This window comes from Gorilla gorilla, chromosome 5 (assembly GCF_029281585.2).
Source record: "Gorilla gorilla gorilla isolate KB3781 chromosome 5, NHGRI_mGorGor1-v2.1_pri, whole genome shotgun sequence".
In the NCBI taxonomy this organism is placed as follows: Eukaryota; Metazoa; Chordata; class Mammalia; order Primates; family Hominidae; genus Gorilla; species Gorilla gorilla.
The window spans coordinates 42,901,025-42,924,593 of record NC_073229.2 but is presented as its reverse complement, the minus strand read 5'-3'; the positions used below and the strand labels follow the sequence as shown (position 1 = coordinate 42,924,593).

General features: G+C 39.4%; 1 protein-coding gene across 6 annotated transcripts in view; it reads left to right on the top strand.

The window, feature by feature from the left end:
- CMAH (cytidine monophosphate-N-acetylneuraminic acid hydroxylase-like) overlaps nt 1-23,569 on the top strand; it is a 374,208-nt gene that overhangs the window by 214,443 nt on the left and 136,196 nt on the right. For 2 of the 6 annotated variants that reach the window (XM_063707388.1, XM_055390395.2), the window contains exon 1: nt 10,146-10,279. The exons of 2 other annotated variants lie outside the window; for them this stretch is intronic. In XM_063707388.1, the coding sequence (XP_063563458.1) occupies nt 10,161-10,279 (119 nt within the window). In that variant the 5' untranslated portion in view covers nt 10,146-10,160. Of the gene's footprint in view, nt 1-10,130; nt 10,280-23,569 lie in introns of those variants that run through there. 2 more of the 6 variants (XM_063707387.1, XM_063707389.1) reach the window with 2 other exon arrangements.

Here is a 23,569-nt window from a genome sequence, read left to right as displayed (position 1 = left end):
AAGCGATCTGCCTGCCTCAGCCTCCCAAAGTGTTGGGTTTGCAGGTGTGAGCCACCATGCCTCGCCTTTGCTGCATTACATGTAAATGGACTAAACAACCAAAAGGCAGAGATTATTGTAAGACTGAATTAAAAAAAAATCAAGAACCAATTATAAGGTGTCTACAAGAGATGCATTTAAAATGCAAAGATACAAATAGATTAAAAGTAAAAGGATAGAAAAATATGTAGCATGGAAAACTGGAGAAAACTGGAGTGATTTTATTAAGATTAAACAAAATAGACTTCAATAAAGAAGTATTACTAGAGACAAAGACAAATACTTCATACTAATAAAAAAGTCAAATACATCAGTGAAATGGAGCAATTATAAACGTATATGTGCCTAATTAACAGAGCTTCAAAATGTGTGAAGCAAACATCTGACAGAACTAAAGACAGAAATAGACAAATCCACAATCATTGTTGGAAACTTAAACATACTTCTCAATAATGAACAGAACAACTAAGCAAAAAGTCAGTAACAATGAATGAAAGTAAAAGATCTCCTCTTCTTATACTTTCCCTTAGTCTCTTCCTGAACCAAGAAGTTCTTACAAGGTATTGTTTCTGGAGAAGGCCAGAACCATTTGGCTTCTTCTGTGCTTCCAAGGCCATATCCACGTCTGAGATCCTGCATTAGTTTTATTTTCAGTTGCAAGTAACCAAAAGCTTAATTCAAACTTCCTTATATAATAGAGGGAAATTATTCTTTCAGGTACAGATCAATCAGGGTTAAATTTCTCTTTAATTTTGCCTCTTGTGTGTTGGATTTATTCTTTTTTTTTTTTTTTTTAGACAGAGTCTTGCTTTGTCACCCAGGCTAGTGTGCAGTGGTGCAGTCTCAGCTCACTGTAACCTCTGCCTCTGGGGATCAAGTGATTCTCCCGCCTCAGCCTCCCAAGTAGCTGAGATTACAGGTGTGCACCACCACGCCCAACTAATTTTTGTATTTTTAGTAGATACAGGGTTTTACCGTGTTGACTAGGCTTGTCTCAGACTTCTGACCTCAGGTGATTTGCCTGCCTCAGCCTCCCAAAGTGCTGGGATTACAGGTGTGAGCCACCGGGCCTGCCCAATTTCTTCTTTTTTGTTTGCTTTTTCTTTTTTCTTTTGAGACAAGGTCTTGCTCTGTCACCCAGGCTGGAGTGCAGTGGCATGATCTTGGCTCACTACAACCTCCATCTCCCAGGTTCAGGCGATTCTCATGCCTCAGCCTCCTAAGTAACTAGCACTGCAGGCATACACCAACACGCCTGGCTAATTTTTTTGTATTTTTAGTAGAGATGGGATTTTGCCATGTTGGCCAGGCTGGTCTTGAACTCCTGGCCTTTAGTAATCTCCCTGCCTTGGCCTCCCAAAGTGTTGAGATTACAGGCATGAGCCACAGTGCCTGGCAATTCTTCAAGAACTTTTTTTGTATTGTAAAATCAGAGAAAATGTGTTTGATTCATTCTGAGGTGAACATACTATATGGTGGCAAAGTGAGGATAGCAGTTCTCCCTTCACATCCACATCCCACACTACACAGAAAGAAAGAAACATGTGTTCCAGAATTGTCAGCAAAAATCCTGAAATTCGCACTTGACTTAGACCACAGACCCATGACTGATCTAATCACTGCAATGAGGGCAATAAGACTTTCTTGGGCGCAGTACATGTCATTCATTTTATCCCTGAAATAATGGGATAGTTGGGGGTAGAGTAACAATAAATTTCCAATAGAAGTGTAGACTGTTGGGAAAGGTTAAGTGGGACATGGATACCAGAGCGTTAACCAACAGGCAAACAACAGGTGAATAATACTGTGTTTAACATGGTCTCTGTCTCGCACACACACACACACACACACACAGCAATGAGCAGTAACTAGCCAAACAAATGAAACATTAATCATATACAGCATATGTTAGAGCAATATACTCATATAGAAAACAGGAATTTCATTAAATTACAAAACTATTGTTTCATAAACTAGCGAGGATAAATAATACATAATATTGTGATAGTTTTTCTTTTATCTTTCCTGTAGAAAGTTATGTATGAAAAAAGAACACTGACTTTCTCTTGTACTTTAAGTCTTTAGCATTTGGGAAATTTCTTATTATTCTCAAGTATAGTCACACTACATCAGATTTCAAGCCAAGACTTAATTTTTTAAAATGTTCTAAGAGGCATGGTGGCTTATGCCTATAATCCTAGCACTTTGGGAGTCCGAGATGGATGGATCACTTGAGGTCAGGAGTTTGAGACCAGCCTGGCCAATATGGTGAAACCCCAGCTCTACTAAAAATACAAAAATTAGCCTGGCGTGGTAACACATGCTAATCCCAGCTCCTCAGGAAGCTGACTTGGGAGGATCCCTTGAGCCGGGGAGGCGGTTTTGCAGTGAGCCGAGATTGCACTACTACACTCCAGCTTGGGCAAAAGAGTAAGACCCTGCCTTAAAAAAGTAAATAAATAAAATAAAATGTTCTAAGAGTGTTTCATGCTCATGACTGCATAAGCATTACTGAACCTGGCAATCTGCTCTTGTCTCCTTCATTGTTAGATTAATGTTCACATAAAAACATTTCCATAATTATACCAACAAAGGGTTAGACACCCTCTGTGAGTATAAAAGGAAAATTAAGACATAAAGAAAATATGTGGTGAAGAGGAAAGGGCTAGGTTGAGCAATGGGTGATAAGTCCAAGATAAAACTCATTGAATATAAAAGTTAGAATTACTGAGCTCGAAAGGATCCCAAGAGGTCATCTGATCCAGTCTGCCTTCTAAGCAACAGGACACTTTAAAATTACTGAAAAGTAACAGTTAATTGTATTCTGTGTAGCACTTTTTTTTTTTTTTGGCTTTTGAAAAATTGATCGAACAGTAGGGATAAAGAAAAGCCTAATTAATTCTTAATTCAAAGCTTACTGTATTTTGTGGTCCTAAAATATTTTGAAAAGGTTTTAAAATGTCAAATCCCTGCCAGATAGAAAGCAGATATTCCAAAATAAATATTTTACTGTTTTCTCTGCCAGTGTGATATGAGACAATAATTTATTACCAGGAAAGCTAAGGGAGGCCCTTGGAACGAGCATCAAAGTAATAATCCTGTTTCTCTGAGACTTTTGGCAGACAGTTTGTTCTTTAGTTTTCCTAGAGATTGTTAAGCACACAATTCAACCAAAACACTGACAATTCAAATTAATTATATTTATCAACACTGTCACATACTTTAGGAAAGTATATTACTCTTCCGCATATCCTATTGATCTGTTAACATAATTTTGCACAACACTATTTGCTCTAGCAACTCAATTTCTGCTACTAAACATTTATTCTGAAGAAATAATCATAGATGCAAGCAAAGATTTATATACAGTTGTTTATTAAAACATTTCTGACCAAGCGTGGTGACCCATGCCTGTAATCCCAGCACTTTGGGAGGCTGAGGCAGGTGGATTGCTTGAGCCCAGGAGTTTGAGACCAGCCTAGGCACATGGCGAAATCCTATCTCTACTAAAAATATTTTAAAAAATGTATCTGGGAATGGTGGCATGTGCCTGTAGTCCCAGCTACTTGGAGATTGCTTGAGCCTAGGAGGTGGAGGTTGCAGTGAGCCTAGATCACACCACTGCACTCAGGCCTGAGTGATGGAGCAAGACCCTGTCTCAGAAAAAAATAAAATAAAATAACCCAAACCCCCCCACATCATTTGTAATGTCCAAAATTAGAAACCACTTAAATACCCGACAATAGAAAATTGGTTAAATAAATTATGGTGTGTCTATACAACAAAATACTACATAGCCATTAAAATTATGTTATCAAATATCCAAGGTGATGGGAAAATGTTTATGATGTGTCATTGGGAAAAAATTCAAAACATAAGCAGTATGTATATCATGATCCCATTTCTGAAAACAGACAATATGATTGAAAGGAAATATACCAAAATATTAGATAGAGTTAAACCTGGGTGGCAGAGGTTTAATTTAATTAAAAAATGCAATACATGATTGCATTTTTCTCTTTCTCCTGTATCATATTTATTATAGTGATTATATGTCACTTTGATAGAAAAAAATTCTATATTTTTAATGCTGTACCTTTTAGCTTTAGGACACAAATAGTTAAAATAGTCACAGTTTATATATATTTTGAAGGATGTACATAGATACATATATTTATATTTCTTTCTCAGTCTACACATAAGTAGACTGGCCACCATTACCAAAAATTGTTATATACATTATTTAGAAGTAGTTATATGTGCTGGTGCTTGTATTTCTAATTATTCTTTCAATATTTTTTCACTATAGTAATGTTTTTCATTTTTCAGTAGTGCTTTGAGATGCTTTAACATTGTTTTTCTATTAGATGTGGTGTTGCTACAGGTATCAATTCATTCTGAGAGAGAAATACTTTCTACCCAGCTTGTCTTCTATAACATTATAGGCCTCCTTGGCATGACTCATCAATTCCTTACTATGACTCGAACTCAAAGATCATTTTAGGAGATTTCATTTAAAAAAAGTCTTTACCCTGGATACGATAATTGTGTTGACTCCAATAAACAGAGCTTTCTTTTTACAAGGCCATGTATCAGTGCTGCTTGACGGTGGAATTTTCAGTGAAGGCTTCCTCTTGTAAATTGAAAGCATATGCTTGTACATTAAGAGCACACTATTCCAGTGCACTCACCTGACTCCACCATAAGTAGACCAGGTGAGATCATGAAGAACATTTTAGCTGTTCTAAAGAGCTATAAAATAGATTTACTTATGTTCCAAATTGTCTCAAAGATATTTTAGTTGATTCGTGCCTTCCTTCCTTCCTCCTTGATTAGTTCAGTTCAAAGTCATTAAGAAGGGCAGAGTGAGGTAGGTCTTGGGCAGGAGTGGCAGCAGCCCAGTCTGAGGTATTGCAGCCCCAGTGGAGTGAGGAGGGCATCTGTGTCTGGGCTTGGGGGTATCAGTAGCAACCCAGAATTGGGTTTTTGAGCCAAAGAGGGGTGAGAAGAGCACCCATATTGGGGGGCAGTGACAGGGAGCTCACACAGGATGTCAGAGACCAAGTGGAGTGAGGAGGTCACCCATACGCATATGAGATTGAGGGATTGTGGTGGCAGCACCAATGGGAGATGAGTAGTTTATAGTCAATGGGGAGGGGAAATTAGCCAGTAAGTGAATATACTGAGGATAAAGGAAGCCTGATTTCTCACTGTCAGAGAAGAAAGTTATAAATATGAAAAGGGAGAAAACTAGAATGAATCTGTGTTACCGGATTCAAACTAGAGGTATCAGTGTAAACTCATGATTTTCAAAATATATTTGGATATATAGATATAGAAATAAAGATGTCAATCTGTATTCATGTATACAGTCCAGCCCTCTACACTCATGGGTTCTGCATCTGTGGATTAAAGATATTTTTAAAAAATGGATGGCTGCCTCTGTACTGAATACATACAGACTCTTTTCTTTGTCATTATTCCCAAAACAGTACAGTTTAACTAACAACTGTTTACAAAGCATTTACACTGTTTACTAGTTTGTTCTCACACTGCTATGAGGAAATACCTGAGACTGGGTAATTTATAAAGAAAAGAGGCTAACTGGCTCACGGTTCCATAGGCCCATGATTCTGTACAGGTGTGGTGACATCAGCTTTTGGGGAGGCCTCAGGAAACTTACAATCATGGTGGAGGGCAAAGGGAGAGCAAATACTTCACCTGGCCAGAGTAGGAGGAAGAGACAGTGGGGAGGTGCACTCTATACACTTTAAACAAACAGATCTCATGGTAACTGACTTAGTACCTATCATGAGAACAGCACTGAGGGGATTGTGCTAAGCCGTTCACGAAGGACCACCCCTGTGATCAAGTTCACCTCTCACGAGGCCCCACCTTCAACACTGGGGATTACAATTCGACATGAAATTTGATGGGGACACAGAACCAAATCATATCACACCATATTAGGTATTATAAGTAATCTAGGGTATACAGGAGGATGTGTGTAGGTTATATGCAAACACTATGCCATGTTATATAAGAATCTTGAGCATCTATGGATTTTGGTATCTGGGGAGAGGTCCTGGAACCAAGGCCTCACAGATACTGAGGGATGACTCTCTATGTAGATACATGCATATATTCCTCAGCTCTGTCCACTGAGAGGGCCTAGGAGTATCTGCAACACTCCAATAGCCGTGAGCACACCTGGTACCCAGATATAGGTATTTAAATATCACACTCCATTAAAATGAACCAGGGCTTTCTAGAGAAATGGCTGATCTCAAGACAGTCACAGGGAAAGTGATCCCGGAACATCTTGTGCCAGAAAGTGAGAAAGTGAGCAAAGAACGATGGGGTCAAGTCAAAAGGACATGGGAGTGAGTTAGGTTTAATGAGGTTTTTGTTGGTGAAATCTGGGACAATTTAGCTTCAAAATAAATAATGACAGTAACAGATTATATTCCATTGCATAAACTAGTAACCTACAAGTCCATACTAATATAAATAAATACATGGGGAGAAGAAAAGGTTTCTTTCCCTTGCAGTAGGATTCCAACTAATAAATAGAAGGAATGTAGGAATTAGGAAATCACCATTTGGCAACCACCAAAGTAATAATTGAGCTAAGAAATATCAATGGATGATAAAACTGGTAGGTAAAATTTTGATATCAACATAGTCTCAGCACACGTATTCCACCATTGAGAATGAACTCCTGGGGGGGGGCCCACTGTGGCTAACAATAAAAGCATATTTACGTGTGCCTGCAGTGTTACTGGTTGGTCACCAACATCTCAGTGGCCTCTTACTTAGGGTTTATGGTCCACAGCATAAGCACTGGTAATTTCCACTAAGAGACCATGTATTGAACAATTAAACACACACACACACACACACACACAAATATATATATATATATATATATATATATATATATATATATATTCCAGATCCTAGAGCCTTTGCCTAAACTAAGGGGTTCCAGATATCCTGGCTGGTCCTTCAGGGTGGGGTGACAACCCCTCAGCAGGTCATAAAGATTCAGTAGACACAGAAGTCTCCACAGAGGGGTGTGCCCCTCCGGCCATCCTCAGTAACATTCTAATAGAATCCTCAGTAACATTCCAATAGAAATATAACGCTGTCCATAAATGCAAGCTACATTTATAATATGAAATTTCCTAGTAGCCAAATAAAGCAAAAGAAATAGTTAAATTTAATAGTGTATTTCATTTAATCCAGTTGTATCTAAAGTATCATCATTCCAACACATAATCAATGTGAAAATTGTTAGTGAAATATTTATATTCCTTTGTTATACAATGTATTCAAAATCTGGTGATATTTTACATTTAGAGCGCATCTCACTTCCAACTAGTCACATTTTAAGTGCTGGGGAGCCATGTGTGGCTAGTGGCTACCTTATTGAACTGTATAGCTCTAAGGTCTCCAGAGTCTGTTCACAGTAGCAAAGGGGATCTTGGCCACTCTTTTCTGGGTAGTGTCAGCATTTTCTGTGCATCTTGATGTAACTGAGGGTTAAGAGAAGACTTCCCTCATGGTCTTTCTTAAGCTCTTTAAAGCAGGGATTCTTTCCCTAGGGCCTTAGGTACACATTCACTGGCAGCTCCCAGAGCTTAAAGAAACACATCAGAAACATTGTCTAGGATTGGGAGGAAGTAGTTATAGTCCATCCTCGCGGGTTAGACAGAGCATTGTGAATTGGATTTCGGCAAAGCCATGAGATTATCTAAAGGAATTTTGGTAAAAAAGCAGTAGCAAAATACATAATTTCATGATAGAAAAACAAGAAACAGATGAATGTGGCATGGAAGAGAGAGTCTGGTAGTTTTGGGAACACAGTTGGATCAGGTTCCAAGGGATGAGGTAGACCTAGAAAATTTTGTTGCTCAGGAACATTTGGAACAGAAATGTTGAATCTGGAGTTCACGTTCTCTTAGAAGGGCCAGAAATGGGCTTCAGGGGCCTATAGATCTCCTGAAACTATAAGCAAAATGTTGTGTTACATGCATGTTAGGGGGTGATAGATTCTCAAAGGAGAGCATTACCCACAAATGACTGAGAATCCTGCCTTATGGATTATATGACCCTTATTAACTTCAATAGGGATGGCACCAGGTTCACAAGACTGAAGAAGAGACATGGAGCCAGCAGGTGAAACATAGAATTTATTGGGGAACTTACAGGGCAGTCCAGTGGCAGTGGGCTGGTCAGAAGAACAACCATCAGTTAAAAAAAGCATGCTGTTTATATAGCATTTTTCCTTAACACTCCTTCCCCCAACCCCACCTCCTTCCACACAACCTCCACATGGCAACCCTCATATCATAAGTGAAATTATGCTGTCAGGTGCATCTGCCATACAGAGTATGCTTAAGTTAAATTATTGCTGTCAGGTGCATCTACCATACATAGGGCCACCAGGTAGAAAGTTAAAAAAAAAAAAAAAAAATGAGAATTCTCAGCCAGGTGGGGTAGCTTATGCTTATAATCCCAGCACTTTGGGAGGCTGTAGGTGGGAGGATCACTTGAGCCTAGGAGTTCAAGGCCAGCCTGTACAACATGGTGAAATCCCTGTCTCTATTTAAAAAAAAATTTTTTTAAACAGTGAGAACTGTCACTTGTTCAAAGCCAGGAGAGACCTTGGGCCTCTGAATCAAATCTCACTCTTCAGTGGAAAAAAATGAAATACAGAGATGTCGAGTTACTGGGCCAAGCAAGGCTTTTCCCTGACAACGTAGTGACTGACATACAGAAATACAATACTTAGGGACACTAGAGGACCTCTAAGACTCAGAAAAATTAGGCATTCTGGACCACAGAAAAACCCACTTAAAGAATTCTTGAAATCTTTGATCATCCCAAGTGGATGTGATCTTTCTTTGCTCTGCCAGAGCACCTGATTTGTATCACACAGAGAGCACCACACTAATTACACTCAGAGTTTCTCACCTTGGCGCTGTTGACATTTCATGTAGGATAATTCTTAGTTGTTGGGGGGCTGTTCTGCGCGTTGTAGGATGTTTAGCAGCATCCCTGGTCTCTACCCACTAGATGCCATTAGCATCATTTCCATCACTGTACCCACAGTTGTGACAATGATAATTGCATTTAGACACTGCCAAATGGGGGAGAAGGGGGAACAAAATCACTCCTGATTAAGATCCACTGCCTTATACCAAAGCTATTTTAACATATCTCAGAATTCTAATTGAATCTTGCATTGGCACAGGCCACGCCTCACACAGCTTGAAGCAATCACAGTATGTTTAATATGCTGGATAAATAAATGTTCAGTTTTTGTGTTCATGGATTCTGCATGCCACATAAGCTATTTCCAAATAAACAATGGGTTAATGGTTTCAAAAGGGAAGAAAATAAAAAAGGAAACATTTCATTCCACTTACTCTTTTAGGAGCTCCTGAGTTCTGCATCAGAAACAAGTTGAGCCTTGTATTTTCTTTTTTGAGCAGTAAAATATAGGTTGTCATCTTCTCCTGCACGACACGGAAGAATACAATTAGAACATTACTCAAATGAAGTTTTCCTTTAGCTTCACACAATGCACTCCATTTAGAATTCGTTTACAAAGAGAACATTTCCCCCTACTTCCTGCATATTCTTTTAACAGGGAGTTTTTAAAAGGTCCAACACTCAAAATTTAAAAAAAAGTACCCCTCTTAATTGTTACCTCTGAAAATAAGCACGGTGGAAAATAATTTTTAAAAACCTACTTTCCAAAAAAAATTAAACTGTGCTCTTGTGAAGTATTTCAACTCAAGTCGATGAGCCCAAAGATCTTTCTTTAACACCTCCTTCCCACAGTGCTTTATATTGTGTGGTTCTTATGGTAGACATATACTCAAAGAATATAAATAGAGAGGAAATACATTTCAAGCCAAATCTTAGATGTAGGCAAATCAACTCCACATGATTTCAATCTTGGAGTCTTAACCAGATGGAAATGGTTTCCCAGGAGACAGAGCTGCGGGGCAGGGGCTAGAAGCAGCAGCCTGGACGTGCACCAACGATTACGCATGGGCTGCGTATAAAAAGTCCCCGAGGGAAGGAAAGCCGAAACTCCTTCCTGAGGGATGCTGCGGCGAGAGAATCTCCAACTCATGGAGGCTGAGCTTCTGCGGGAGAGGCCACAGCCTGAAGAAGAGATGGGATCGGAAATTAACCCGCCTGGGAGACCTGCAGGCAACAGCAGGTCATTCTCATTTGTTTATTATATTTAATAAGCGTTTTAGTTTGGAATGATCTGAAATGATTTAAAATTGCAAAGCGAGCGAGTTCAGAGTTCCCTTATACCTCTCACCCAGTTTCCCTCACTGTTAATATCTTACATTATCATGGAATATTTGCCAAAGCTAAAACATTGACATTGGCATTGTATTAATTTATGAGACACGGTTTTGTTCTGTCGCCCAGGCTGGAGTGCAGTGGCACGATCTCGGCTCACTGCAAGCTCTGCCTCCCGGGTTCAAGCGCTTTTCCTGCCTCAGCCTCCTGAGTAGCTATCACTACAGACGCATACCACCATGCCTGGCTAATTTTTGTATTTTCAGTAGAGACGGGATTTCCACATGTTGGCCAGGCTGCTCTTGAACTCCAGGGCTCAAGCATTCCTCCCACCTCAGCCTCCCAAAGTGCTGGGATTACAGGGGTGAGCCACCGTGCCTGGCCGGCATATTATTATTTATTTTTAACTAAAGAGTTAAACGATTTCCTTTAATAGAAAAACATTCAACACGGTTGTTCGAAGTTTCATATGTTTGGGGTGTAAGCTAGTGGTTCTTAAGAGCATAGAAAAATTCTTCCTGAGGGCAGTTTATTAGATACTCCTGTTGCTTCCATGCTAAAGAACAAACCCCACAGGAAGGCCTGTTTCCCAACATTTGGAGTAGTTCTTTGTCTCCCAAAATTCCAGTTATAACACCTGTAAGGGTATGTGGCATCTCAGAGGGAGTTTGCCGCTTGTAAGATAGCAGGGTGGGAAGGGGAATTTCCCTAGGACTTTGCCTGTGGTTTCCCTTGGGGTGCCAGGTTAAAATCTGAAGAATGGAGGGTCTCGGGGCCTCCATCTGGCCATGCCACAGGGGCTGGTGGCAGCCCACTTTCTTCCCTCTTCAGAAAAATCCTGGGCTTGGCTCAAGGAGGCAGGTGTCATCTGGTCCTCAAAGACCAGTTGTGCAGCTGATGGAACCCCTGGGGTAGGATCCAGGTTGGAGGCTACCCCACCCCTTGTAGAAGGGCAAAAATCTCAGATCTCAATGACTTATTTTAGTGAGAATTCCCTCTTTTATTAATATTTGCTATAAAAAATAAGCTCCACCCACACTTGTGTGTCTAAGAATCACCCAGGGAAGTTGCTGACAGGCAGATGCCTAAACCCAGATTTGGTGGGTCTGGGTTAGGTCCTGGAGATGTGTGTTTCTAACAAGCATCCCAGATGATTCTGATTCAAATAGATGGCACTTAAGTCAGATACACTGTTTAATTAGTCTGCTTATTCTAGATTAACTACTAGAATTTGGATTGCTGTCAGCTGGGGGTATCTTTTTAGCATTCTCCAGAGGGGCTCTTTAATTCAGAATGTTATGCATCTTGTTGTCATTCATTGACAGTAAGTGAAAACATATAATGTGAGAACTACGTAAAATTTGCTAAACACTTAAGCATGAATGTATATGTCACAACTTATAGACAGTGTCATTCCAGTGATAAATCTCCATTTTTCTCTATTACGTGCAGCCAAGTTGCAGTGTCTGATTCTCATAGTCAGTACCTATGCAAGGAATATAAATAGAGAGGGAAAGCATTTCACGCCAAATCTTAATGTAGGCAAATCATCTGCTCTGGGTCTTGTTCCCTTCAGGGACCTGGCTCCTGGCTTTTTGCTGGTTTTCCAGGATCTATGTTGTCTATTTATCATTTTATATACTGTAGGTGAGCCTGTCCTAAAATAATCATCCTTTTGAGTTTTCTAATATCAATTGCCACTTTTCACTTTAGTATTCAGAGACTCAAATCTGGGACCCCGTTCTGAGTGACAGCAAGTGCTTGGACACACACATTCTTGAGGATACTGCTTTTCACTTCACATTGTTCTACTCAGCCTCTCCACTGCTCCCAGCGTCTCTGCTGTGCCTCTTCTGGACATATAGAAGTGATATATTCTTCATAGTCTAAGAGCCTCAGCAATATTTATAGCAATCTTTAATTTCCACTTAGTAAGTATTTTGAACTTATGAAATTCCTGTAAGTGAATTTTAGGTCATGCCACGTGTGCTCCACCTTCTGAAGTCTGCCCTGATGACCTTCTTTCAGGTACAATAGGTACAATTTGTCTAGTGTAGATTGTCTAATCTTGATTAATATAGATTTTCTTCAGTTCAGAAATACAATTTAAATGCCATTAAAAACTTAATTTTTGACTGACTTTTCTTGTGTTTCTTATTTAATAGAAAGCCTCAATTTCTAGTAAAGCCATCCAGTCTTTCAGTTACTCTTAGTGTGCTGGCCTGTGGAAACTGAAGAACTATAAATATGCTCCAATTCACATCAGTCTGGTGTTTCCGAAGTTGCCCTGTTTCTACTTTTCAAATCCCATGTGGTTTTTTTCATTTAGAATATAATTCCAGATACCAATTATTTTATCTGATTTCATAAATCCCAGTAACTTCTTTTTCTGTCTATTTGGCCTGTTTCTTCCTTCATTCCAGACGTAGTTATCTAATGACTTAGTTATCTAATGACCACAGGGTGTGGTTGTACAATCACGTCCAGCTCTTGCATCTGTGCCTGAGTTTGGGGGCCTGTAGGACTTGCAGTTTTGATTGGTGGAAAGGGAGTATGCAGTTCATGCATGTGGCTTGAATAATAAGATTTTGCTCTCCTTTTCCTCATATAATATCTAAGTAACTGTCTTTCTTGCTATTGTAGCTTTCTCCAGGCCAATCTGTCACTCTGTGGTTTCTGGTTTTGCTCTTCATTCTCCCAAGAATCACTGTAGCATTTAAGAAACTTTACTGACGACTTGAAAATAAGGTCAAAGACCTGCAATGCAGAAAGGAAAGTCTGTGCCTGAGTTGTCCTCAGATCCCATTGCTCCTGAAACCTTTCAGTCATGGCCTTTTCATAGGACGATCCCTGGTCATCCTTCTACCCACCTTCTCCCACTCCCACCAGTGTCTCCAAGCTACTGGCTGTCTTAGTTTGTTTCAGCTGCTGTAACAAAAATACCATAAGCTAGGTGGCTTGTAAACAACCTTTACTCCTCACAGTGCTGGAGGCTGGGAAGTCCAAGATCAGGGCACTGATGAATTCAGTGTCTAGTGAGGGCCTGCTTCCTGGTTTGTAGACAGCCATCATCTTGCTGTGTTCTCCAATGGGAGAAGGGACAAGGCAACTCTCTGGGGTCTCTTGTAAGAAGGATACTGATTCCACTCATGATAGTTCTGCCCTAATGACCTAACCGTCTCCCAAAAGCCCCACCTCCTAATACATCACCTTGGTAGTTAGGTTTCAACGTAAGAATTTTGAGGGGACATTCAGACCATAGCACTGGGTCGGCCCCCCACTTGAACAAACAGTTCCCTTGACTCTCTCCATCATAAAGACCACAACTCCATCATTTCTTAGCTATAGCCGTAGGAGAATTGGAGTTAAGCTCACGATAATCTCTAAGCACAGGGCCAGAATGAGAGTAAGGCAATGATGCATGAGGCCACAAGTTTTAACGGAACACCAAAAGAGTTAACAATTAAGAGCAATAATATGTTAATGTGATATTTTAAAAATTAAAATTAATGCTAAAATCGATAATAAAATAGCAATAGTTTAAATAAAAACAGGCTGTTTGTTTTGCAACTCTGCATTTTTGTGCAATAAAGCATAGTTGTTGATTAGCTCAAGGATCCTGAGCCCACAGAGCTAGGTGGGTTGATAAGGGGTGATGATGGTGTGTGAACAGATTGGACAATATAATACTTTATATTTAGTCATACTTTTGAATTGCAGAACTTTTACTTTTTCTATTTGGTTTAAAATATGGGGGAGGGTACTTTGTGTGTGTGTGTGTGTATATATATACGTATATATATACACATATATATACGTATATATGTATATATATACGTATATATATATACACACAAGATTTTGCTCTCCTTTTTCTCATATAATATCTAAGTAACTGTCTTTCTTGCTATTGTGTGTGTATATATATATATATACAGCTACTATATATATATATATACAGCTACTATATATATATATATATACAGCTACTATATATATATATATACAGGGGTACATATTTATCCTTTTGCCTCAGGCTCCAACGTGACATTGCGCACCAGTGTTCTATCCACAATGAGAGGAGGTTTTTATATTATCATCAGAGCAGGATTCTGGGCCCTGTTATGCACAATTAAAATCTATTAGCGTCCCCTCCACCTGCAAAAGAAGTCTTTCCCCAAAATGGAGTCTGCCACCTTTATAGTAATATAAATTACATGCAGCTTTTCAAAAATTGTGAAAAACACATATTTACAATCTTAACCATTTCTAAGTGTAATGTGTAATGTTAAGTACATTCACGTTATTGTGCAACCAATCTCCAGAATACTTTTCATCTTACAAAACTGAAACTGCCCACCAAACAACTCCCCATTCTCTCATCCCCACAACCAATGGCAATACCATTCTACTTTCTATCTCTATGAATTTGACTACTTTAGGATGCTCACATAAGTGGAGTCATACAGTGTTTGCCCTTTGACTGGCTTATTTAACTTAGCATAATGGCTTCAAGGTTCATCCATGTTGCAGCAAGTATCAGAATTTCTTTCCTTTTTAAGGTTGAATAATCCATTGTATATACCATATTTTGTTCATTCCTCCATCAATGGACATTTGGGTGGTTTACACCTTTTGGCTATCGTGAATAGTGCTACTAGGAACACAGGTGTACAAATATCTCTTCACTGGCAGCTTTTGAAGATCACAGAATCATATCTCACAAAATCCATTCCACCAATGATTACTTGTGAATTGGATTTCTGCTCTGCACTCTTTGTGGTAAGAGGAATTTTCTGCAAGCCTCTGGCTCTTTGATGGCAAAAGCCATTCCTAGATTGAAGTGCAGAAGTCATTAGAATCTTTAACACTCCACCTGACTTGTAACTGTGGTTACTCTTTAATCATTTCTTGCCCACTTCCATGAAGGCTACACTTTCCTATACAATATCATATTTAATCTTTCTTTATAACAAATCTGTGACATTGATGTTATAATTCCCATTTTATAGTCAAAGAAACTGAGTCTCAGGGAAGATAAGTGACTTACTTAGTTAATAACCTATTTGGGACCTAACATATAAGGATCTAGTAAGTACAAATAAGCTAGCACTGTCCACATAGACTGTGAGTTTTGCTAAATCTATAAATCTTTCTATTTGAGCAAAATAAATGTAAGAAGTTTTCAGAATTCATAACTCTACTTACCAATTTCCAAAAGGGTCAGTTTCCAAATTATTTTATATAGAAGGAGATGCTACAGCCTTCCTTAGGCACTCAATCTAGTGACCTATGACTAACATACCTCTGGGAGGAAAAAATCATCTTAATACAGATTAGTTTAATAAGACAATAAGACAGCCTGATACAGAAATTAAAACTAGGGTATGGAGGTTAAAGTTTGGCATATGGCTTCTGCACTGACAGACATTTTACTTTCATGCTATTCTGATGGTCCTTGCCTAATGACCACAGAGAGAGTGTGTGTGTGTGTGTGTGTGTGTGTGTGTGTGTGTGTGTGTGTGTGTGTATGTATGTATGTGTCTGTCTGTCTATCAGTGCTGTCCAAGAGTTTTCTGCAATGATGGAAATACTTTTTGATTGTCCAATGAAGTAGCCACTAGCCATATGTGGCAACTGAGCACTTGAGTGGAGACTAGTATAAAAGGGAAAATCAAATTTTTAATTTTATTTAATTAATTTATATTTAAACAACCACATGTAGTTATAACAACAGAATATTGGACAAGGTGGGGGCTATAGAATGGGTGTAACAATGTTGTATTTCAGTTCTTCTACCAGTTCTTCGGATTCGTTTTCTTGAACAGAGTCCAAGACGGAATATTTTACCGTGAATTCCGGGTTGGAATAGGTAGGATTACAGTGAAACTCTAGCATTTAGTCACATGAATAAAAGCTGAATGAGGACAAAGCATTTCAAAGAAGGATCATATGTCTACAAAGAAAGATAATCTGGCCCAATAAACCAGGTAAATTGTGTGTTTTGGAATGCTCTAGTGTATTTTATTGCTAACACCCATTTAGTGAATGGATTGATTTTCCTGTTAGAATGTAGTGGGAACATAATCTGAATGCCTTTGACTCTGAAGCCTACTGCAGCTAACAAGAACATCATTTGTATTTCATTGGCCCAGACAGATTATGATAAATGGTTGGATGAACACATTTTCAGTTGAATTTATGTAGCACAGTGCTTCCCATAATTTTTTTCCTGTCAAGGAACTATTTTATGTTCTATCAAATTACACAAATATAGTTTTATTTTTATAACATTACTTCCTTCTATCTCTGAACACCTGCACCTTCTCTCACAATGTCAACCTCTCTCTTTGTATTGCAATTTGGCTTCTGTATCTACTCTGTTCTTTCCCCCCTCCGCCCCGAGACAAAGTCTCACTCTGTGACCCAGGCTGGAGTGCAGTGGTGCAATCTTGGCTCACTGCAGCCTCGACCTCCCAAGCTCAAGTGATCCTCCCACCTCAGCCTTTGGGTTGCTGGGACCACAGATGCACACCACCATGCCTAGCTAATTTCTTGTATTTTTAGTGGAGACAAGATTTCGCTATTTTGCCCAGGCTGGTCTTGAACTCCTGGGCTCAAGCAATTCTTCTGCCTCAGCTCCCTAAAGTGCTGGGATTGCTGGTGTGAGCCACCATACCCAGCTTGTTTCTTTTATACTCAGAATATTCTTAATATTCTCAAGAACATTCTTGGCCTCCCTTCCCTGCCATTTATAATGTTTCCTCCCTTGGTTTCCTTATTTTCCTTCATTCACACTCTGATTGCACCATTCAGTTTGACTCAGTTGTAGTCAGATTCAACTCACAGGCTGGTTAACCCTAGTTTGGTGAACATAAGAAGTCTTTCAGATGCTGGTTGGAAATGCACCTCCTCAATCCCTAACACCGGCATTTAAGCAGCAGAAAGAAGAGGAGCAGCCCATAGTGAAGGCAACTGGAAAGGTCAGAGACCCAAGGGGAGATACGATGAAAGTTATCAGTGGTGCCTAATGAAGAAGAGCTGTTCTGTGAGACAAGGACTGAGAATGTTCCTCATGAGGACATCATCGATGACCTTGGTGAGAACAGTCAGCAGAAGGTTGAGAAATTATTGGGAGGTGCTGAAGCTGCCACAAGTACAGACCATGCTTCTGAGAGAGCTGGATGATGACAGAAAGAGAAAGTGAAAAAGGGCTCAGGGTAGAGAGGCTTTTGTTTAGGATGGGAGAAGCTAGAGCGAGCCAATGTCAGCTGGGGCCTCCCTGGCTCTGTGAGATGTTGGTCCATCTTTGTAAACTTGGTCCAAAGCCACAGTCCAAGATTCCTTTCATGATTTCCCTAAATTTCTGAGGCTTGCTCCCTCATGCTTCTCTTTGTGTCCACTGCCACATCTGTACCTGTGGTTTCAGATCCATCTTGTGGCACCACAGTGTGAATCTCAGCCTTCTCACCAGTTTCTACACAAACACTCATGTTAATGGTAATCTATTGAGTTAACAATTTCACAAGGAACTTTAAGGTAGTTTGGAGGTGCTCCTGGAGAGGGGTTACATGCCCAACCACCCTGCCCTCTGCCATCCTGCTGGCTCCTCCTCCGTTTTTCCCAACTTCCTCCTCCTCTAGAGCAAGGAATTACTTTTCCTGTCTAGAACTGAGTGATCAACCCAGAGTCAAGGTCTCGCCTTCAACCTCAATGGGCTTATCCATGAATTTTTCTAAGAAATCTCCAAAAGGAATTTTCATGCCATTTGCTAAGAAAATTCGATTGTCCTCTAATATGTCCTCTTGTCATATTAGCATTCTGGGGGTGGGGGCGGGGCAAAAAGTTTATGTAGATACAGAAATTGATGCATGCGGTGAAATGCCGGGAGATACCTGGAGGGAAGAGGAGGGCAGCTGTTCTATTTCTTGTGATTCGTGGGACAGGAAGTGAGAATGAGTGAAAATGAAGATAAACCTGTATGGGGGCAGAGGATGTGTATGGGAGTGGGATGGAAGAGTGAAGATTTGAGGGTTTGTGGGCTCAGTAGTCCCTGTGGGGGCAAGATCACCTGCTGACAGGGGATGGACAGAACTGAAGGTATGAGATTCTCACTATAGAGACGAGTGAGGGAAGGAGAAGGGATGAGGGGAGAGATGCTGTTTTTAGATAAGGAGAAGTATTGACAAGCTGAATGGAGTATTCTTCTGAAATCGGAAAGTATACCTTTGTGAAGATACCAGTTCCCACGGTTGTACTTCTCTCTAGAAGCCCCAAATCACTAAGATATAGAAGCAGAGAAAGGGGATTTCAGGATTAATCTGGGGTTGGAGCTTGCAGAGCAGGACAGTGTGAGTTCTAGTGCTTTATTCTGAAGTCCTGGTGAAAAAGGGAAGATTGAGTAGGAAGAAGCCTGCCCATTAGCACTGGGTTGACATTCGGCTCCACTCTGGACCATGTTACCTTGGTGATAATGAAAGTGGAAGGAGGGATGCTTTTCTGCCAATTTTATCTAAGCGTCTTGGGCAGTTTTAATTTAAACGTATGATACTACCTCCATTTTTTCCTGCTATGATTCCTTTCATTTAATTAGGCTCTATTGGTGGAAAGTAGTTGATCTTTGATGACGTTGTTATCTCCTGAACATTATTATATCTCCCGCTCAGGTTTACAGGTTTTTCCTGACTCTTCTCTTCTGCATTACAGCTCAGGACTGCCACCGAGTGGCCTGTTAGCATAGAGCTCTGGAAATGCTGATTTTTTTCTTTAATACAGCCACAGAATAAGACAATAAGAAAATATTTGCTTCCTTGTTGGGGAAAGTAAAATGCAGAACTTCCTATTTACCAGCCAAACAAAAGAAGAATGCATTCTCTCAGGACCTCAGGGACTGTCAGAAAATAAGAAAAGCTTTTTTGACCTTAGTAACCTTTGACATGGTTCTCTGAGACCAAGTGTGTTTAGCCAGGAATTTATACTAAACAGGGAATGGAATGAAAGCAGGATCAGGATTTTGAAGAAAAATACCTCTCAAATTGGGGAGAGTTAGGCAAAGAGATTCTGAATGTAAAGTCATTTGGGGAAGACATAGGCCCTTGGATAAAGCATACTTTTTTTGTTTTCCTATTTTACTTTCTTCCTCACCCTTTAACACATGCAAGATGGGTCCCTGTGTCCTCCAGGTCTGATAGGAGTTGTCAGACTGCCGTTGTTTGAGTTACTTTATTTATTTGGAATTTCTGGATGTGAGAAGCTATGGAAGCCAAGTTCAGATTCAGCCATTCTAAGTCTCTTATAAGATATCCTCTATGAAACAGTGGTGTACATTTCAGGTTCGTTTTTGTAAAAATTGAGTATCAAAATTTTAAAATCCTACATGTTTTATTATCAAAAGATCACTTATAGGCATAAACTCTGATATAATTTTTAATTTTTTGAATTGTAGATTGTCTTTTTCTTTTTTATCATAGACACTCTGAAAGCTAATTGGGATGACAGAGAAGAAAAAGAGAAAAGAAAGAATCTCGAATAAGAGGCCCAGTGGCCTCACTAGAAGGATGAGAAGATAAGACTTGTTCTAGAGGAGGAAAAATGGCAGCTTCCTTGCCCACTAAGGGGAGCCACAGAGACCCTTGAATGCAATGTAGAGTGTCCTTCCTTAGCCCTTATAGCGGTTCTTCAAAGTTGCGACTGTTCCTACAAATGTTATTTACAGCCTGGGACTTCATTAAGCCGGAATATTTCCCTGAACACTACTAGAGATGTGCTCTGTAATAGTAGCAAGGTCTTGCTGATACCAAGGGAGGGAAAGTAGGTGAATATCTGTGCATGGCTCTGGAGGCATACCTAGGGCAGTGTGGGTGGAGTGCCAGGCTCTGTTAAGGATTCCCAGTGGGTCAGCCACAAGCGTATGGAGTGATGGCTCCTGAACAAAGACGGGGCAGAAAAGTGGGCAGAAGGGAATGCCAGAAATTGGAGACAGAGATAAGATACTAAACACAAACTTTTCCACTTCCTAATTTTGTCTAAGATAAGAAGATTCTAAAAACAAACTTTTCCACTTTCTCATTTTGTCTAAGTCCAGCCTTGCATCCAATAGAAGATAAAAGATTTAAACTAGAGATTATTTTCAACAAGCATGAATTGAGGACCTACTATAATTGGTTTATTGAGCAATCTTGCTTCACTGGACAATGAAAGTAGGAAGACATTATTTTTTCCTGTCATTGCTTTTACCTGGGCTCTGCAAAATATCCTTTTCCTGACACTTAATGAAATCTTGGGGAGATTTAGTAATGTCAGGATCAGTTTGGTTATTAAACATCATTTTGTTTAAAACTCCAATCATAACCTATTCAAGTTTCAAATATTACCTTACCTCACTCCTGCTCCAGGTACTAGGTTACAAAGAAAGTCTTTAAAGTCAAAATGTTCAAGAATCTAAGTTATATGAACCATATTATCTGGCTATATTGTAATAATCACATAAGAAATAAGAGACTTAACTTACCTATACTGTTATAGGTAAAAAAAAAATTGTGAGGCATTTACATTAACAGTGAAGAAGGGAAACATTGATATTTTCTTTTCATAAAAACACCACACTACTTCTTTTAGCATCTGAGATAGAAACAGAAGCTAATAAATAGGGAAAGAGTTTTTGATTTTTAACTTTGTATTTGATATACTAAAATAGCAGCCCATAAGTTCAAACCCCATGTGTTTCATTTTTATTCTGATATAATAATTTGAATAGAGAAAATTCTTAAAGTATCTTAAATGCTCATTTTTCCCTCAAATATCTCATATAACATGGTGCTCAGAATAAGGTGAAATGCAATATGTTGCTGTTTGTAGCAGCGCGGTTTATATTTTAATGGCTGATGATTTAAAATTTTATTTAAAAATTTATATATGCATATATCTATATTAAAATATAAGATTATATTTTTATTTTAAAATCATCTTCTAAGATCAAAAACAATTTGGTTTGAAATGACAGTACAAGGAATGTGCATCAGTGCGTCCATGTGAACTTGCTGACACTGAACGTTCAGTTTTATTCTGCAACCTTCTGCAAGCTAATTTATACAGCATCCAAAGCTAAGGCGAAAATCAGGCCTGGAGTTAGAACTCACTGGATGTCAATCTGGTTTCTGATGGATAACAGAGGCTGAGGACATATAATAGTCCGAGTGTTATTTATGCTATTCGGCTAGATATGTTTCATTGAAAGCAACTTGTTTTGAAATGTCTGTGAGCTTGGAGATGTATTTATATTGCATCAGATCCACAAAGGTGTGCAGTTTCTGGCTGGCACTGATCTGTTGACATGTCCTTGGCATAACACACTCGAAAAGTTACAACAGACTGCTTTTTTCTCCATGTTGTTGGTTTTCAGAAACTTATAAATAACTGACCAAATCTTCTAAATTAGAAGTAGTTGGATACTAGCAATGGTTCAAAACTTCCTACAGGGAAGTCCAACTGAGTATACTTGGAATGTTGTTGTGACACAGCCTGAATACAGGCACTAAGGTTCTGTATATGAGGCCTAGTATTAAACTCAGATTTGTAGGGAAAGTCTGATTCATGGCATGGAATTTGGAAAAGACCTTATACTGTTATAGGTCTTGCTGGGAATATCTGCAAGGCATGGCCTGATTAGAACTCCAATCTGTAAGCTGCCACTTACTTGCTATCCCTCATTTTCTGACCCAGTTGCTGCTACTTCATCTCATGAATTTGTTGGTGCTAAAGCTATTGGGGTGGTTGTAACTACCCTGTAGCTTGAGTTGAGAACCAAGGAATGTTGCTGCTTATGACCTGAATACACGAAGGTAGACTTGTAAAATCTTGGATATAAGTTAGGATTTTATCTGTTACGCCTAGTAGATAAAATCCTCATCAGAAAGTCAGATCTGAAGTTCCTCATTCTGCTGGATTGTATTTGATATCTTCAAAATCAATGTTTAAGTTTTTCCTAGTCTTGTATTAAGTCATTATTATTATTATATGGGAGGAAACTTGCAGGATCTCCACAAAGTGTCAGGTTCATTTGCTGAGATGGATCAATAGATTCATGTTTTAAGACATTACCTTTTTGCATTTGGCACAATATTATCTTGCTAATTACTGGCTTCACTCATAGATGCATTTAAAAAGCTCTTTCAAAGGGTGCAGTATTTGAAACAGGATAAAACGCCCAGACTCATTTTGTTGCATCATAGCCCTCGGAAGGGAAGTAGGATTAATGGAATCCTTATTTTGAGCTAATTTGGTAGCAGAGTATTTTCCAGTAGTGCTACTATTAGTCCTCATTAGTAAGAGTTCCATCATGACAGGGAAAGGGCTGATTATCTCATCCATCACGGCTTCTCCAGCAGTAAACATAATAAAAGATAATTTCTATTTTATTTTTATAAATGCTCTGTTCCTTCTTCATTTCAGAGATGCCTTGAGTTGCACTGATACAATCTAGCCTGCCATTTTAAAAACAAAGGTTGTGTTTAACTGAACCCCCAGGTCCATTGCTTTTTTTTTTGGTAGAAAGCCTGTATACGCTCAGGCCTGTTTCTTCAGGCTTACTCATCTGAACACGGTTTTTGACTCAACAAAGTGTATTAGCAGCCAGATCCCCCATGCACACAATTTTGCTTCAGCATATCCCAGAACAACTTTTCTTTTTGGCATCCCAAACTATACGTGTAAAATCTAGTTTGTGTTTAGTTTTAGAGTTGTTTTTTGTTTGTTTGTTTTTGGTGTAGGTTTCAATATGAATGGAGGTTTAAGTATGGCTGGATCAACTACTGTATAAAAGCCAAGGGAAGTGGAAGATTCATCTTTGCCTTTCTTGTCTGTCCATTAGGATACTTTAACCACTCTTGGGAATTTATGGCCAGGAAGTCTATTCAGCAGACTTCCTAATTGGCAGAGGAAGCACATTTCCATAAAAGAAGAGCTAGCAGCTTCATTAGTTCTGTTGGAAGACAGTGCACTTGAAAGGTGTTTTTTGTTTTCTTGTTTGTTTGAGACGGAGTTTTGCTCTTGTTGCCCAGGCTACAGTGCAATGGCACAATCTCTGCTCACTGCAACCTCCACCTCCTGGGTTCAAGCGATTCTCCTGCCTTAGCCTCCTGAGTAGCTGGGATTACCTGGGCCATGCCTAGTGTGGCTGAAGCCGAGTTCTGACTTTGGC